General features: G+C 37.8%; 3 protein-coding genes across 5 annotated transcripts; all 3 read right to left on the minus strand.

Annotated features, from left to right (window-relative positions):
- Nucleotides 1-2,258: 2,258 nt before the first annotated feature.
- LOC108196004 (ran-binding protein 1 homolog c-like) lies at nucleotides 2,259-6,141 on the minus strand. 2 transcript variants are annotated; one of them, XR_010285631.1, is made up of 6 exons: nucleotides 4,892-6,141; nucleotides 4,715-4,784; nucleotides 4,032-4,183; nucleotides 3,792-3,917; nucleotides 3,193-3,349; nucleotides 2,259-2,607 (listed from the first exon to the last, which is right to left on the minus strand). XR_010285631.1 is itself a non-coding variant. In XM_017363052.2 (5 exons), the coding sequence occupies exons 2-5, from the start codon at nucleotides 4,726-4,728 to the stop codon at nucleotides 3,321-3,323; spliced, it is 321 nt and encodes a 106-aa protein (XP_017218541.1). In that variant the 5' UTR covers nucleotides 4,729-4,784; nucleotides 4,892-6,141; the 3' UTR covers nucleotides 2,974-3,320. The 2 variants fall into 2 exon arrangements, 1 of the variants encoding a protein (XP_017218541.1); XM_017363052.2 differs by lacking the exon at nucleotides 2,259-2,607 and having other exon boundaries at nucleotides 2,974-3,349.
- A 65-nt stretch (nucleotides 6,142-6,206) lies between these two features.
- LOC108196002 (uncharacterized) lies at nucleotides 6,207-11,175 on the minus strand. Its single transcript, XM_017363050.2, has 4 exons — nucleotides 10,960-11,175; nucleotides 8,882-9,236; nucleotides 6,976-8,797; nucleotides 6,207-6,908 (listed from the first exon to the last, which is right to left on the minus strand). The coding sequence occupies exons 1-4, from the start codon at nucleotides 11,021-11,023 to the stop codon at nucleotides 6,357-6,359; spliced, it is 2,793 nt and encodes a 930-aa protein (XP_017218539.1). The 5' UTR covers nucleotides 11,024-11,175; the 3' UTR covers nucleotides 6,207-6,356.
- On the minus strand, nucleotides 11,072-17,406 carry LOC108196003 (uncharacterized). 2 transcript variants are annotated; one of them, XM_064081419.1, is made up of 6 exons: nucleotides 17,043-17,406; nucleotides 16,166-16,381; nucleotides 14,773-14,892; nucleotides 13,045-13,137; nucleotides 12,759-12,815; nucleotides 11,072-12,364 (listed from the first exon to the last, which is right to left on the minus strand). In XM_064081419.1, the coding sequence occupies exons 3-6, from the start codon at nucleotides 14,849-14,851 to the stop codon at nucleotides 11,139-11,141; spliced, it is 1,455 nt and encodes a 484-aa protein (XP_063937489.1). In that variant the 5' UTR covers nucleotides 14,852-14,892; nucleotides 16,166-16,381; nucleotides 17,043-17,406; the 3' UTR covers nucleotides 11,072-11,138. The 2 variants fall into 2 exon arrangements, with proteins under 2 accessions (XP_063937489.1, XP_017218540.1); XM_017363051.2 differs by having other exon boundaries at nucleotides 16,166-16,330; nucleotides 17,043-17,404.
- Between the last annotated feature and the right edge of the window lie 142 nt (nucleotides 17,407-17,548).

The following is a 17,548-nucleotide window of genomic DNA, read 5'->3' on the forward strand; positions in this document are numbered from 1 at the left end:
ATGACTTTATTCTCTTCGAGTTTCTGCTTGTAAAGTCAGTGTTACCACCGCTTTATTCATTTTTATCGCAATTTTCTGAAGAGCACATAATAAATTAAAATTTGTATTAATAATTTGTAATTATTTTAGATTTATGATAGGTATGTGTGTCAGGTATATTTAATCCGTAATTGTTTTAGAGTTAAAATAGGTGATTCTAATGTGGGTTAGAGTTCTTTTAGATGTGGGAGTAACAGTTGTTTGTATGACAAACTAATATAAAAGTCTGAAGGAATTTTTAAGTTAAATAACTTAAATATGTTTTATAAATAAAATTTGTTATTTAAATATTTAATTTATTTTATGTTCTCAGATCCGCACAAAGACTCTGCTGATTCCCTATTTTTATTTGATAGAAATTTTATAGAGAATTCATATTTATGTGATAAGGATTTTATAGAATTAATTTCTAAGTTAAACTATTTCGGTTTTAAAAATTAAAATATTTAGTTATATTGGGATAAAATTTTATATCATGAATAATCGTGGTGTAAGAAAGTCCTTACCAATATATATGTCTTATATCTTTTAATAGGAGTATAATACTATTAATAGGAGTTTAATAATAATAATAATAATTAAATATAATATATGATGAACAAACTTTGGTACTTTGGTACCGATGTTCCACCGAAACGTGGTTTCGCTTATTAATAAAGGGTATTGATGACGGTGCATCCTTTAAAAAAATATATCGCTTTGATTTTATGTGTAATTTTTGTTGTGTACCTCACCTGTGTATGTGCATGTTAGTATACATGCATGGATTTGTGAGTGATAGAAGATGGAAAAGTGTCACGGTTATGGCACTTATAGGTGGAGTTAATAAGATACTATATTCTTATTCGTTATAAAAGGGTGGCTGTTATGTTTTGTAATCCATCTTTTCGTTGATTGCAATCCCTGAATCTTTTCAACTTCCTTCGCTTGTTTTTTTGTTCGTGCGAGCACTTTGGTAAGATGGACAATAGCATCCAGACATTGCCTCTTGATATTGTTTCCTTGTTGCTTAGGACAGTTCTTGCCGCTTCCGGCTTTGCTGATTTCTACAGTATGTTGAAAGCATGGGCGCAGGCTCAGAAGAAGCATCTCATCCTGAGATTGCTTGAAGATTTTCCTATCAGTGGTCTGTACAGGTTTGGAAATGTTGGCTCTATGTCTGATAAAGCTGCGTTTCAGCAGTTTATGATTGTGGCTGAGGAAATGGATATAGGCGACGCTATCGTGTATCAAAGATGCGTCAACATTTTTCTTGGGTTTCGTAACATCGAAGCGAGCTATGCCGCACTTGATGAGCTGAGTAGTAGGGGACATTTCCTGGCTAAAATTGCAAGTTGGCTTCTTAAAATCTTATATCGTCGGCATACAAGTCTGTCTGCTTTGCATGCACTGGTTGACATTCATAGGAGCCCCTATTATGCTCACCGGATAGGACCTGCTCTTGCTAGTATCAAAGTTATATACTCTTCCATTAGAGGATCACATACCTTGCCTACTGTAGAAAAGAAAATTTGCTGCCCCATTCATTCGAGCGGTGGTGAAGAGTTTGTTGCGATTGAACGTCTACAGGCAGGGTTGTGCATTTTCTGTGAGCTGGCATGTATGCTGAATATGTTTTGAAGCGATGGGGGAATGCCATGATATTATGAAAGCGTTATTGGAAGTGGATGAGCGCTGCCTCTGAAGGGAGCCATATTTCCCGTTTTTTCTTTAGTTTGCACGTGTTTGTTAGTGGTTTATTATTATGTTTCTCATGCACCGTAGTCCTGAAGTTTGAGTGGCATGTAATAAGTGGAACACATCATATTTTGCTGCTTTTGTAAATGTTAGTTCTGTGTTTCTTTGGCTGCCTTCTTGCAGGTGTTGCTTACTTTGGTAACCAGCATGTGTTTGTGCATGGTTTAGTATAATGTTTTAGATAAAGTTGAGGGTGGTTGTTTTCCTATTTGCGGTGGTATCAATTCGCACGTCTTATGATTGAACAGGATTTAAATCGGTTAACTTAATTAAGCCGGCCCTTGCTATACCGGGACCTAATCAGGAGGCATGACAGCAGGGAAGGTTTTTGCAATGAATTAGCCCTCTGTTCAATGGTCTAAAAATGATCTTATTTAGTTAGCACTCTAGAGGCCTGAGGATCAAACTTTGCGTAATTATATGTGTGCAGTGATCAGCATATCTGGCGAACCCTTGTGGCGTCAGAAGTAATCCATGCATAATAGTTTATCCACCAAATTGTGACGGGGATCATCTATCATTATTTTGATAGTTACCCAATGAATGCCACTCGAACTGAGAGGGCACGCATAGGTATATTAGCATCCCTGCTTACTGCATATACATGTAATGCCACTATTCCGCACCACAGTAAAAGAACAATGGTCAGAAAATGAAGCAGAACTGTTTATTTGTGAGGCAAAAATATTCCCCGCTGGCCCCTTTCTGCCTGGGTTACAGACAGCTTGCCTCTTATAATTTGTCGCATCTAGTAATGGATTGTTGTCGAGGTGGAGGTTTGTGTGCGGTCCGACTGAACCAGGCGAATTAGCAGACGACCTGCACCTGATACTGTTGCTTTTCATTTAATTAGGCCTGAATTTTAATAGTATTAATATTAATGCACCAAAGATTATAAAGCTGGTAGTGATGTTGCTAGTTTGTTAATTTTTTGTTGGAATGCTCAAGTTTGAAATGGAAGATATATTAGGTCAATGGCTTAGGTGTTATGCACGATTCAGCCGGTAACTGTTTTCCAATTCTTATATGCTATCAAAGTATAACCTTTCCTAACTTGTATAAGATTTCCCCCGCAGTATCTCATGGCATATCAGCCCTAAAACCTCTAGTTTTTGGTTATCTTATTCGTAACAATAATTGTATCTGACCCATTTATATTCAGCATTAATATAATTATCTGTCCCTCCCATTGTGTAATGGTTTTTCCCATAATTGACACGCGGTTTGAAGCGCATGTAAAATTTATTTTATATAATTCTTGTTGTTTAAAGAAATCATTTTGTACAAATGTTAAACAGTAAGGCCATAATCATGCAAGAACACAAGTTAAACTATCTATAAATCACGTTCTAAAATGTGATGTTATTTTTCCAGATTTGACAAAAGGCTAGTAGCATGGGTATAAGATTACCAGACCTTATTGTTACCATCCTGGAGTGCGCGGCTTGTGGCCTTCCGCCTCTGATGGGCAATGGACTATAGCTATTCCAACCGTTGTGTCCGTCCATTGGCAGGCTTCCTGGCTACATGTCCAGCGGGCTTTATCAGCGGCAATAACATGGTATTAAGGTCCCTGATGTAATTATATAATCAAATTAAGAATTAGGCAAATCTACTCCAATATAGTTCTTTTTGAATTAAGGCCAAAACTATGTAAGAACACAAGCTAAAATTTGCATAAATCATATTCTAAAATGTGATTTCTTTCGCTCTTGCTTTACATTTCCCGTGATGATGCCAATAATTTCTTTTCTTCAGGCTTCAGATTAATAAATAGAATTATCCCCTTTCCCACTAACACACGGGTATAAACATACACACACAATTTCCAACCACATCAAATCTTCCCTGATAATCAATCAATGTAGAGAGTATTTCCTCTCAGCAATGAGCTTAAACAGGTCATCCATTCATTTGCATCAATTAGAAACACATACAGGTAAACAAACAAACTAAGCAAACAAGAGCCCACGCAACATAAACTCATAAAAGCAAATTCTTTAGTTAAAACATACTCTCAATGGATCCAAATCTGATGCAGAATAGCTCATCCCTAAGTTCACCATCAGCAAAATCAGTTGCGTGCCAAACACATGACTTCTCATTCCCGTCATGTTCCTGAACAGTCATACCAGGCACAACTACAAAACTCGACAAAACAAATACACAAATTTAGATTCCAACAATACAATCCAATCCCAAACCATCAACACCTCACCCACAAAACTCAAAACTTCACATCTCGAAAAACAAACCTAAATGATTAGCACAGATCTTGAGAGTCTTCGATTGGCGCATAACAAATCGAACCTTTTCCGTCTCCTCGTGCTTCAAAAACTTCACAGTACCAGCACCCCTCTCTTTCCACTGGCTTCCGTCTTTATCAAACCTATACAGCTTCGATTTACTGCCCAAACATACAATACAAATACATAACTCAGACATCCTAAAGCCTTTCCCAAATCTCTCTATCTTCGATTATCGCATAAATACACAAATCAACATCAACATATACATATTCATCAATCAAATATAATTCATGAAAATCTGGTAATTAACAATAACGCCATTGCTGTTGATTTTGTGTGTGAAAATGTGTGTGTTTAGTGTGTGTAAAATGAAACCCTGGAGGGTTAAAAGAGGTTTTTCAACACATAGTGATCATGACAATTTTAGTAGCGGGTCCTTTTTTGAAAGAAGCATAGAAGGTCATGAACTTGAAGAAAGTTTAGGCAAACTGTGTTTGTATGTATACTCGGTTGTTCCATCCAATAGGTCAGTTGTTTTCTTAATGCAACACTGGACCTATTACCCAAAAGATTTTCTTAGATCAAATACAAGTCCTGTAGAATCAGAAATTTTGTTTGACTGTAAAAGATAGTGACAAAAGTTTGAGATTTTAAAAGGATATAGCAAGCAACTTCTGCCGCCAAGGTACCTGAGTTGCGACATAAGGTTTCTGTGAAATCAGAGCTGCGCTACATTTGTTGCTGGTAAGATATGGGTACCTGAATTAGAGTGTCAGTTGAGATCGATAGGTGCATATTAAGCATAAGTATTTTGATAGAACGAAACGTGTATGTATGAAAACATCATAAATAATAGGAGTATGTACCTGCAAGTGTCGCCCACGTTCCCTCCACATTGGTGCAAAGACATGACAACTGGGAGCTTGGAGCCATGTTGTTGAACCAGATTAACAGGCTCAGCAAACCCTTCCTAGTTGCACTTAAGAGGTCCCTCTTTTTCTACCAACCCCCACCAAGCATGAACCATTACACCTTCTACCCCTGCACTCTTTAAGGCCATTAGATCTCAGAGCCGTATGCGCGCCATTTCCCACAATTATTTCCCTGAATTGGGCATCTATCATAACAGGATGAGGATGACCAGCAACATGATATAGGAAGTGTAATCAGACATTATTCATAATAGGACTGTTCCTGGTACTTGGCCAGTTGAAAATATACATGTATGCAACAATAACAACGTAATTATTACAAGAATGTATAGATATTGATTCCTTCTGGCATCAGTAGCAAAGCATAATAGTCTATCGAGCAAGATGATGACCCCACCCATAATTTGAACATATCCACAGGGCACATTAAATCCTTTGCAAAGTGCATCATTTCTATACCAACAAGGTTTTAATCTGAAATAAATCCAAGTTGTCGCGAACGCCAAAAATGTGAAACATAAATAAACAGCTAAATATATCATAACAACTAAACGTAATTCCCATATTCATAAATAAAAGCTGGAATCAATCAAATGACGACCTTATCTCAATACAAACTTAAATGCGCAACTGTACATTAGAGCATCTCCAAGAGGCTCTTCATTTAGGCTCCTAACTTGAATTTTGAGGAGGGAGAAGCAAAATGTTGCTCCAAGAGACTCTTAAGTGGCTCTTAAATCTTAAGAGTCTCTTGTTTCTCTCTCCTCTCTCCTCAAAGTTAAGAGCCACCACATGGCTCCTAACTTATTTTTTCACAATAAAAAAATCTTTCTCTCCAATCAACCTCCATCTTTCCCTCTCTTTTGTTATAGTGGAGCCCAATATATGAATAAAATATGAAATAGAGAAGAGATGTAGAGAGTATTGTTGGAGTTTACACTCTTAACTTTGTCCTAAATTACTAAGAGCCACATTTTTTATATTATATTTAGGAGCCAACAAGGAGACTCTTGGAGATGCTCTTATAACATATGGAATGTGTAAACTGCTAAATTTGATTTACACGAGTTTGGCGAGTATTTTGGAGATAATGTGCCTGACAAACAAGATTTTTAGGCCGAGTCAGGCTGTTAGATGTTGTTGCCTACAATGGAAGCCTGCCAGGCTCATGAATGGTCTTCAGGTATGTAGACTGTTTTCTGGTGACCTCAAATTGTCAAATATCTCCTGGTACAAAATATTTTTGGTATAGCCAGTATGTCTGACATCTTCATCCACGCACAGAATCTTTAGTCCCTGCGGTGAGGTAACCCTTGATACTGCGACGTAAATCTGGCCATGGCTAAAAACCGGTTTAGGCAAATAAAGGCCCACGTTTTTAACCGTCTGACCCTGGCTTTTATTCACTGTCATTGCGTAGCAAACAGTTATAGGGAAACTGTTTTCTTTTCACCATTGCCGGGAACGTCTTGTCAGCCGGGGACATATTTATCCTTGGTATAAATGTAATATCGCCGATCCAAGTACCCGTCAAAATTCTTGTTTCCACGAGGAAGGGGTAACATCTTGTTACAATGAGTCGAGTACCATTACATAGGCTCTTTTTTGGATTAAGGTTGCGCAGCAACATTATAGGAGAACCCACCTTCACTTGTAGCTCGTGATTGGGAAGCCCGCTGAATTTTAAAGAGTTGAGGTATTCTGGAGGGTATAAAACCTCGTCAACTGCCGTGGAAGCGGACTTACAAACACTATCATAGCTTCTATAAATTTTCAACTCCCCAGGCAGTCTATGCAGGACCTCATTATTCACAGCCTCGACATATTCGTTGAGGGGTGTTAATATTGCTCGGTCTCGAATATATTCCATTTGCACATGTTGTTCACCGAGGTGGGCATAAATTTCGTTTACCATTGTCTGTAGTGGATTGTCACCGGGCTTTAGGTAGACCTGCATATTAGGTGAAGAGTAAGCGTTGTATAAAAATAGGTAAGAAGTTTATGGATAGATTAGTCACCTCTGCCGGGATCTTTATCCATGAAGGTTCAGTGTCATCATCGAAATTAGTTGTTTGTTCCGTACCATCACCTAGTGCCAATACCCAATCACGAAATGGCACTTTTCTTCCATCAATTGTAACTGCAGGTACATTTTTCTCAATTTGCATGTTTTCTACCAGGTTAAAAACTGTACAATCATTCCATAAGCTAGACTTGCTTATACTTGCGCCTACAATATCTGCTCTTCCTTTTTTGGGAACCACTGGAAGAACCTGTCTAAAATCACCTCCAAGAAGTATTGTGACCCCTCCAAAGGATTTTGAGGACGCATCTGGATCCACCTTGGTCCGGATATCCCGAAAGGTGCGGTCAACTGCTTCAAATACGTGCCGATGAGTCATTGGTGCCTCGTCCCAAATGACGAGGCTAGTCTCACATATCAGCTCCGCCAGGTATGTGTTCTGTTTTATCTCACAACAGCTAAACTCATCAATATCGATTGGTATCTTAAAGCGTGAATGTGCTGTTCTTCCACCATCCATTAGAAGAGAAGCTATACCAGATGACGCAACAGCAAGTACTATTTTACCTTCACTCAACTTTGATATTATAGCTGTCCATAGAAACGTTTTACCAGTGCCCCCTGGACCATATACAAAATAAAGGCCACCCAAATTGAATTCTATGGCCTGAATAATTCTTCGGAAAACAGTAGATTGCATGTAGTTCAAGGATTCAATTATATTTTCTGCCCTCAGCCTAAGTGCCTCTCTATCATACAACATCTCCTCCACCAACAGCTCGTTTCTGTATCTGCTAGCTACATTCGGGTTCAAGGCTGGAAGTCCAAGATAATCTCCTACTTTCTTTCCGTATTGTTTTAGCAAATCATTAACAGGCTGTAGAGCAATCATTTGTCTGTCACCAACATCAATTCTCAGGCTTGGTAGCCTTAAAAGTTTTCTTTGTGTGTACTCTATATCATCTGACAAAGCTGTCCAGTGGTTTTCCCACAACTCGGCCGGGTTGCTGACTTCACAAAAAACTAATAAAGTGACAAACAAATCACGTAGTTGTGGCACAGTTGCATATGCCTTTGCATCCTCAAGAGCAATATGCCACTCATTATCCGATTCCAGGAGACCTCTGTGAAAGCATGCTTCTTTATAGGTTGGATGAACAGTTCCCTCCACTTTCCTGATGTCCTCAAAAGTCATGGCTCCCCGTACAATGTTTAATAATAACCGCATATAAAAACGCTCTCCAGAAGCAGGGTGAGCATATACCATTCGGCCGACGACCTCAATATTTTGCTTCCTTCGAAACCAGCGACGTGCGGATGAATCCCAATGGAATTTTGTTGGGAATTTTACAAATGTAAGGTCATGACCCAGTTCATCGCACCGATTTGTCAACATCCATTGAATGAACATTGTCCCATCTGGATCAATTCTCCGAACCACTTGGGGCAAAGTTTCATCATCACGAAATCTAACTTCCTGTTCATTTTCAAGGTGGAAGTATAGTCGCTGGACAAATGGTTCTCGATGATGAATTGGGAAATCATATAGGCGCCAACATGCCTCTGCCGCTGAGACATACCGACATGACACATAGGTTTTCACTTCATCGCGCTCATTTGCGGTTGCCCGAGACGTGGAAGGCAGTTCTCCTGTTGTGGGCTGATTGTCCTCTCTCTGTAGCACTATAGTAGCCATATCGGGACCTTTGCCAATGTACTTGAACAAATATTTTATAGCCAAAGAACGATTGCACCACTCCACATTTATATGGCCCTGATATTTGACAAGGAGACCACGGTGGTAAGGGACCACATGCCTGCCACAATAAACAGCCGTCATATTAGAATTTGATAAGTATTTATGCATGGGTATATATTGAAATCAAGAAATCAGTTGTCACCTATTATCAAGAAATACTTTGCCACATTTGACATTTTGTTTGTCATCCCTCCTTCTGTATTGTGCATAACCATCCGCATCTATGACAGTGTTGTCAGTAAAAGATTTTGGGAAGTATTTTGAACATCGCCCTCTGATCATACAAGGGCATTTCGGGTTTGCAGATCCACATGGTCCATGCATCATGAACTGTGATACCGCTTTATACCCCACAGGGTCAGTCAGCTTATCTGGTATTTCAGCGGATATGACTGAATCAATTTGAGCTGGATCTGTTATTTTGTCAGCGTCTGCCAACCATAAAACTATGTGGGCATGCGGGAGACCACGCTTCTGAAACTCAATTGTATAGACCGCTGGTTTAATCAGATGCGGTTAGAACATAATATAACATATCGACATAGCATGAATGAGACACCATGGTTGATTGTGTATTGTAGATTGAAGGGCAGAAAAGCCATGTATTGAATTTAGCAAGGATAAATAGAAGCACAACTTACATTTGAAGATTGGCACAAGTAAAGCGTTTTAAAATTGTACAGGCTAATGTAGAAGAAGATATGGCGCAGGAAGTTGAGTGAGGCTGTTATACTTAATTGAAGAATCTAAACATGTAAGTTTTTTAATTCATGTAAACCATGTAAAACCTAGAGCTTAAATAAATAAATGTATTATGCATTTTCCATGATAATATATTAACAGTGCTTTTAAATATCTAGGTAAACCCCCATTTTTTCAGTTTGTTAGCTTTATTACCTAAAGATTCATTATCTGTATTATGATGTTAGATAAAATCACTTTGACTGAGGCCTCCATATTTAATATTAAGCATGACAACATTGCGCTAGTAAATGCCTGTTTATATGTTGTTATTTATGCACTAATATATTAATATCATTGTTATATAAGAAAATAAGTTATAAATCTTGTTATTTTTAATTTTATATGAAATTGATATGTACATATATTTTGCATCTGAATGAAAGCAAAAATCATGTCGTCCCTGCACTCTATATTACATTGTAATTGTAATAATAAAGTTCCAGTGAATATTTTAATACCATACTATGAGAATGAACGATAAACTATATTACAATTACCATCCAAAAAATTATAGGTTATGTGGTTGCAAATAACTTATTGAAGAGTTAATTTGAATCACCTTGACCGAGCCTCCATATTTAATATCAAGCATGTTAATATTGCCCTTGAATTTTTTTGTTTACATGTTATTTGTGCGTTAATATATTAATATCATTGTTATATACCTAAATAAGTTATAAATTTTCTAATTTTCTAATTTTATATGAATTTGATATGTACATATATTTTGTATTTCAATGAAAGGCAACATCATGTCATCCCTGCACTCTATATTACATTGTAATTGTAATAATATGGTTCAAGTGAATATTTTAATACCACACTCTGAGAATGAACGATAAACTATATTACAATTACCGTCTAAAGATTAATAGGTTATGTGGCTGCAAAGAACTAACTGAAGAGTTAAGTTAATAATAAAAAATTGTACGAGATATTCAATTATGGAATAATACAGCATTAAAATATACAAGGGCCTCTAATTTTCTCGGGCACAGGTGACTCATTTAAAGTAATATAAAGAACCACTTATTCCATTTGAATTAAGGTGTGTAATATATATATAGCCTGCCACACAACAGGTTTCCTGTTTTTGTAATTGGAAAGCTATGCAATACACATCACATTTTGTAACACACATCACATGTTATGGAGAAAGGTTAAACTATTATACCAGGCCAAAAACATGTGCAGGTTTAATATATATTTGTAATTATTATGTTTAGGTGTAAGTCATTTATCTCATAAATAATGGATGCACTGTATATGTAGGGAGCACAAGTATGTGCTGCTGCAGCTCAGCAGCGGACACGCTAATGTGGGTGTTAGAGAACCCGAATTAGGGCAGAATATCGTACATCGTTTTGAGTAATTTGATAACTTTCCTTCAACTCGGGTGATAACAGGTCAATATATGCGGGCAACACTTATGTTTCTTGGTTATCAAAGGCCATTCTAGGTCAGGATTAGAGTTACCTGCAATGACACGTCCCATGACATGATGTTTGGTGAAATCAGCCATCATAGAATCGAGCTTCATTTTGAAAACACGGGCACTAATATCAGGGCGCACAGAGGCGTCATGCGATGAAGAAAGCTGAACTGCAGTTTCAATCTCATCCCATTTAGGATTACACGTGAAAGTGATGAATAGATCAGGATGACCATATTCTTTGCAAATGGCCAGTGAATCCTGAAAAATTCTGCTGCATGTATCGATATCCTCCGGTGAAACTTGAAGGCAGTACCACTCTTTTTCCTACATCAGCAGCAATTGTATCGCCCCGCATGAAGCTGTCAACTACATTGTTATAAAGATCTGATCTAATCAAAGATTGATTTCGCTGTACCCACAGCAATCTACTGCGTTCCACTGAGCACCAAGCGTCAACCAGGAATTGTAGATATAATCTTCCACCAAGTATCAATGCATGCCCCTCAGCTACTCGGAAATGTGTTCTAAAAGCATAATATTCGCGCATACTTACAGTGTTGTTCCTCCGGTTATCTGAGCTGCGTACATCACGGTGTTTTATACCAGTTCGATAACCATCTTCGCCGAACGGGAACAGCAGAGGATACTGCAAGGACATATAACAGGGATGTAACTCACTTATATGCTGCAGTCCTAAAGCTTTACTGTGAATAACCATGTCCCTCTTATTTGCAAAGTCGTTATCGACAGCAAGACCAGCGAACTCAAATTCATTTACAGCATGAATATTCTCGATTTCATAATCATCCTCAGACTGAGTATTATTAAAACGGCCATCAGTTGTGCGCCTCTCAAACAATTTCAAGCGTACAGGAAGAACTTCCATATCAGCAAACCGCTGTCTTATTTGGCGGAATATTCCAACCAAGGCATTGTTGCGAGCGAGCATGCTATCAAGGGCTGTAACAATCAATCTATCAACCCCCTCTTTTCTTCCCGCGTAATTAATCCGATGCTCATTTGCCTCATATCCATCATACATATATAACTGTGCGAATTTCGGAGTTTGTCTATCCGGCGGCACCAAAGAGCCAATGTTGTGACACACTTGTCCAGTCACCCGAAAAACATATGGCCCTCTCCCATTATTGACTGATTCATCCACCTTTCCACCAAATGAACAGAATGCAAACATGGTGTTATAGATGCGGCTCTTCTGAAAATATATTTTTGCCACCATATCATTTCCTGTGAGTAGCTGGGTCAGTTCCAAAGGTGGTACACGTAAGAATGGGAGTTGCACCTTGCCTTTACCACAACAAATCGAATACGACTTGGCTCCTGCACCTGCATGTCTACCGGTGAATTCTTCAGCCCACACTTGGGCCTGGTAGGATCCACATGTTTGAGTTGGCATGCCCATGTTCAACACAACATTGATGTCATCTGTAGCAAACATGGAAAGCACAATATAGCATTACATACTTGACATGTGTTTCCACTACTTTGGATGGTACCTTTTAAATGTGCAATTTATGTTGTCACCTTGTAATTGCATGAATTTTAGTCCTCGGAAGAAAACAAATAAGGAAATTTTTGAATTCTAATATTGGCACAGCTACCCTAACGAAAAATATGAATTTCCTAATTCGTATGCTGAAAATTAATAGGCAGTGACCTCCAAAGCCACGTAACAGGCATAATTTGTAAAGTGATAACAAATATGTGTGACAAAGGTGTACAGGTCGCTGAAGTCACACTTGTAAGGGTTGTAATTTTGGCGCCATAGCATGACATGCATAAGTGTTTGCTAAAAAGTTAAGCAAAAGCGAAGACTCACTGAATTCTTTCTTCTTCTTGTTAATGGATGCGCGCTGCCGGCGTGTTTCCCCTGGTCCTGCACAAACATTATCGAGTGCGGTTACCACATTGGCTTATAAAAGCACCATCACCGAAAATATTCCGCGACACTGATAATTAGAGGATGTATTGCATTTGGGATTTCCGGAGCTGAAGTCCCTAATAGTCTGAAGTGCTACACCAATATACCAAACTCAAAAGCTTCCGGACCTGAAGTGCTTAATAGTCTGAAATGCTACACCAGAATACCAAACTCAAAAGCATACCTGGATCAGCTTGTCCTCCCGCCGCATGATCAGTGCCAGAACCTTGTTCCAAAGCTGAACCTTCAGCTGAGGTCTCCATATGCAAACCCTCCTCTGGTGAAAATCACCATCATGCAATACACAAAGCGTTATATCAGTTACAAAGCCTTTTTCTTGGGGTGGTTACATGGCATTTAGTGTCAATTCTGTGTAACCAGTGTATTAAGAATGCTCAGTGTTAATGATACTATACAATTGAATGAGGTGATTACCGCTGGAGTTTGAAAGTCTGTTGTGAGAATATGTTTGTTTAGTAAGCTAGGTTGCAGTAAATCAACGTGTATTATAAAGAATGCAAAAATCACCTAGATAACTCCGAAGAAAGAATAAATAGTGGGTAAATGTGTAATTTTCTCTGATAGTTCGTTGTAGTTTGAAGGTCTGTTGCCAGAGCACGTTTGTTTAATAAGTTTATGCTAGAAATAATTTGATGACACATAGATATTATTTAAAACACAACACAAATTAAAAAACCAATCACAATAGAATTAATCTGCATTATAAAGCACATAATTGTTTTAGTTTTTTGCAGGGCTAATTCTAGAGATAGTAAGATTACAAATCACATGATCCATTAATTAAAAGCTTGTAAGAGTATGAGGCCTGCTTACCCAGAGGTTGGTATTTCAATATACATGATCTTATAAACAATAAAAAATGCTGCACTATTTATCAGTATAATGTCAAGTTTTTTTTTTTATCACAGTAGCTTTAATTGTTTGGAAGGGTGTACAATCTCGGCTAAAGTGGCTAATTTTTATGGTGGACACACTACTTTAGAGTCCCGAGCTGTATATGGAGCCATTATCCTATTCTTAAATCCCCTCCTAACCCTGATAAATAAACATCTGATTAATTTTAGTATGTAGGTTGTAATTTATTGGAAGAAAAATATACCGGGGCAAGTTAAATCTAATGTTCTAACCTATCTCAATGATAATTCAGTGCAGTACATTTTACAAACAATATATTTTTTCCTTTGTGTTGTCAAGCAATGTTTCTATAAAATTCTAAAGTGGTTCTTCTCCCTTCCCAGTCAATAACCCCATTTATGAAATTAGGGCCCCTGCAAATCCTGTCAATATTAATATCTGCTGAATGCTTACTGGTATTTAAACTGTACTTTATTGCAGGGAAACTATATTAGGGTGAGCTAAACCTAACATTTTTACATATCTTGCGGCACATTTTACTAACAATATATTTTTTCCTTTGTGTTGTCATGGAATATTTGTATAAAAGTCTAAATTGGTTCTTCTCCCTTCCCAGTCAATAACCCCATTTATGAAATTAGGGCCCCTGCAAATCCCGTGAATATAAATATCTGTTGAATACTTACTGGTATTCAAACTGTACTTTGTTGCAGGGAAACTATATCAGGGTGATGTAAACTTAACATTAAAGATCTATCCAAATTTGGTATGTAAGTTGTAATTTATTTCAAGGAGAATATACCGGGGCAAGTTAAATCTAAGATATTAACCTATGACAACAATAATTGAGTAGGGCACAGTCTACAAACTATATATTTTTCTTGCTGTTGTCAAGTAAGAACTCTATAAAAGACCAAATTTGTTCTTCTTCCTTCCCAGTCTATAACTTACGCCAATAGCCGAGGCATGCAAAATAACGGCAATACAGTCCTTTGTTTTGTAATTATAGATGAATGTTAAGGATGTCAGAAACTACCTGCGCTGCTAGCTTCACCTCCATCAGCACCTCCATCAGCTGCATTCAACTGACTGGTAGAGTGTCCAGGAGGATGCATTTCCCGAGAAGATACATTCAAAACACCATTTGGTGTTGCACCTATATTAATGGAATAAGCTTTTAAAAATATAGCACTTATTATTATTATTATTAATGCTATTAGGCTGGCAATATTACATTTCATATTCACATATTTGGTCAAAGAATAAAATGTAATAATTATGCTCGAAATAATTTGATGACACATAGATATTATTTAAAACACCACACAAACTAAAAAACCAGTCACAATAGAATTAATCTGCATTATAAAGCACATAATTGCTTTTGTTTTTTGCAGGGCTAATTCTAGAGATATTAAGATTACAAATCACATGATCCATTGATTAGAAGCTACTTATCAGTATAACGCAATTTTTTTTTTAAACCACAGTAGCTTTAATTCTTTGGAAGGGTGTACATTCTCGGCTAAAGTGGCTAATTTTTATGGTGGACACACTACTTTAGAGTCCCGAGCTGTATATGAAGCTATTATCCTATTCTTAAGTCCCCTCCTAACCCTGGTAAATAAACATCTGATTAATTTTAGTATGTAGGTTGTAATTTATTGGAAGAAAAATATACCGGGGCAAGCTAAATCTAATGTTCTAACCTTTCTCAATGATAATCCAGTGCAGCACATTTTACAAACAATATAATTTTTCCTTTGTGTTGTCAAGCAATTTTTCTATAAAAGTCTAAAGTGGTTCTTCTCCCTTCCCAGTCAATAACCCCATTTATGAAATTAGGGCCCCTGCAAATCCTGTCAATCTAAATATATGCTGAATACTCACTGGTATTTAAACTGTACTTTATTGGAGGGAAACTATATTAGGGTGAGGTAAACCTAACATTTTTACATATCTTGCGGCACATTTTACAAAGAATATATTTTTTTCCTTTGTGTTGTCGAGCAATATTTGTATAAAAGGCTAAATTGGTTCTTCTCCCTTCCCAGTCAATAACCCCATTTATGAAATTAGGGCCCCTGCAAATCCTGTCAATATAAATATCTGTTGAATACTTACTGGTATTTAAACTGTACTTTGTTGCAGGGAAACTATATTAGGGTGAGCTAAACCTAACATTTTTACAGATCTGGCTAATAATTGAGCTTGGCCCATTTTACAAACTAACCATTATTCCTGTTACTGCCAACGAATATTTTTATAAAGGACTAAATCCTTCTTCTCGCTCCCTCATCTATAACCCTCGCAAACAAATTTACGTGCACTCTGTATCAATGGGACTCATAAGTTCAACTTGCCTGCAGAGCTGTACAGTTTATGATGTTTACATACACCTGGATAAGATGCAAGTTTAGCATTCAAACCTTGTTGGATGGTCCGCCGAACATTTTGCCTACGCTTGGATAGCCTTCTCCTCTCCAAAACATCCTCGGTGATGGTGAGCTTGGGCCGCCCAAGTCTGGTAGTAGCTCCGCCCCTGCAGCTGGACGGCCTGCTTTCACAGGCAGCGTGGAATGGAATAGGTCTCTCTGGATTTTAATACAAAGCCTCTATTAAACTATGGGACGATGTTAACCAACCTGTATCTTGTATCGATGAGTATAAATAACAACGTAAACAATACATAAAAAATTCGAAAGATACAAACATTCTTCGCGAAGAGTTTCCATCAAACTATCTAACCCCACAAAATTTAAGTGAACCAGAAAAGATTTATTAAAACATTTTAATGTTTTGTTAAGGGTCCAAGTGACTGAAATTCTAACAAAGTAAGCTAACTTTAATACACATCATAAGCTAATGGACACTTCAATTACATCTTTAACATGAGGGACCAATGCAAGAGAAAAGCACACTTTTAAATTTTCAAGTGCTTGTCAAATACTCTCGACTACAATATACAAGGTACCACTTCATTGGAATCAGCCCCTGGGTTTGTGGAATCCTTGTAAATGGTTTTAGTTGTTTGAAAAAGCAATCCCACAAACAAAAAATGTAAGCACACAACCAGTTGGAAGCAGCAAAATTGAAAACACTGTGTAGGTGCCTTACATCAAATCCAGAAAATCCGATAGGACATAACGTCTGATTCCTAACCATCACCTTCCATTCATATTATTAGTAAAAGAAACAATATAGCAATACACCAAAAAACAAAGGTATCTATTAAGGCACCAACACAAGTTTTTTGCCAAACATGACTTGACCCCAAAAATTAGGAGAGGGCATAAACCCACATACCTTCAGAATCGGGCATATTGATGGAATCAAACAAGGACACACCCGCTGTAGGATCTGAGACAGAGGGGGCGTGCTCGGGGAGTGATTGGACCGCAGTGAGGACCTGGACAAAGTTAGACGACGAGCATAGTTCGCGCCGCAAATCAATCGGATGAACGCAAATAAGATCTTCAACTGCGCGCGGAAATGTGACGATCTGAATTGAGGGAACCAGGAAGCTTGGACGCCGGATCGAGCTGAGACCCTCCAGAGGAAGCAATGGCGAGGTCGTGGTTATATAACGGTGCCAATAAAATTAAAATGCAGGTGGTAAGGGAGCCTTGCCTGGGAAGCAGCCTCGGAGTGAGGTAAGGCAACGCAGGAATTGGCCTCTGGCTCGGAACGAGGTTTGTTATTTTAAAATTTTGCTTTGGAATCAAGTAATTTATTTGCTCAAGAGCTGGGGTTGACACGAGCCTGTTCACCTATTATATATATACTAGCGTAAAAACCCGTGCAAGGCACGG

This window comes from Daucus carota, chromosome 7 (assembly GCF_001625215.2).
Source record: "Daucus carota subsp. sativus chromosome 7, DH1 v3.0, whole genome shotgun sequence".
Taxonomy (NCBI): Eukaryota; Viridiplantae; Streptophyta; class Magnoliopsida; order Apiales; family Apiaceae; genus Daucus; species Daucus carota.

Excerpts from the sequence above, each read along its gene's own strand:
- LOC108196004 (XM_017363052.2), bottom strand. Across the intron at positions 3,918-4,031 it reads GATCTGTGCTAATCATTTAG|TTGTGCCTGGTATGACTGTT; the intron begins GTTTGTTTTTCG and ends CGAGTTTTGTAG. Across the intron at positions 3,350-3,791 it reads CAGATTTGGATCCATTGAGA|GGACCTTAATACCATGTTAT; the intron begins GTATGTTTTAAC and ends TAATTACATCAG.
- LOC108196002 (XM_017363050.2), bottom strand. The coding sequence starts at position 11,023 with ATGAAGCTCGATTCTATGATGGCTGATTTCACCAAACATCATGTCATG. Across the intron at positions 9,237-10,959 it reads CATGGGACGTGTCATTGCAG|CGGTCTATACAATTGAGTTT; the intron begins GTAACTCTAATC and ends TGATTAAACCAG. Across the intron at positions 8,798-8,881 it reads AAAGTATTTCTTGATAATAG|GCATGTGGTCCCTTACCACC; the intron begins GTGACAACTGAT and ends TTATTGTGGCAG.
- LOC108196003 (XM_017363051.2), bottom strand. Across the intron at positions 14,893-16,165 it reads TCGGCGGACCATCCAACAAG|GTGCAACACCAAATGGTGTT; the intron begins GTTTGAATGCTA and ends CCATTAATATAG. Across the intron at positions 12,365-12,758 it reads CAAGAAGAAGAAAGAATTCA|ATGACATCAATGTTGTGTTG; the intron begins GTGAGTCTTCGC and ends TGTTTGCTACAG.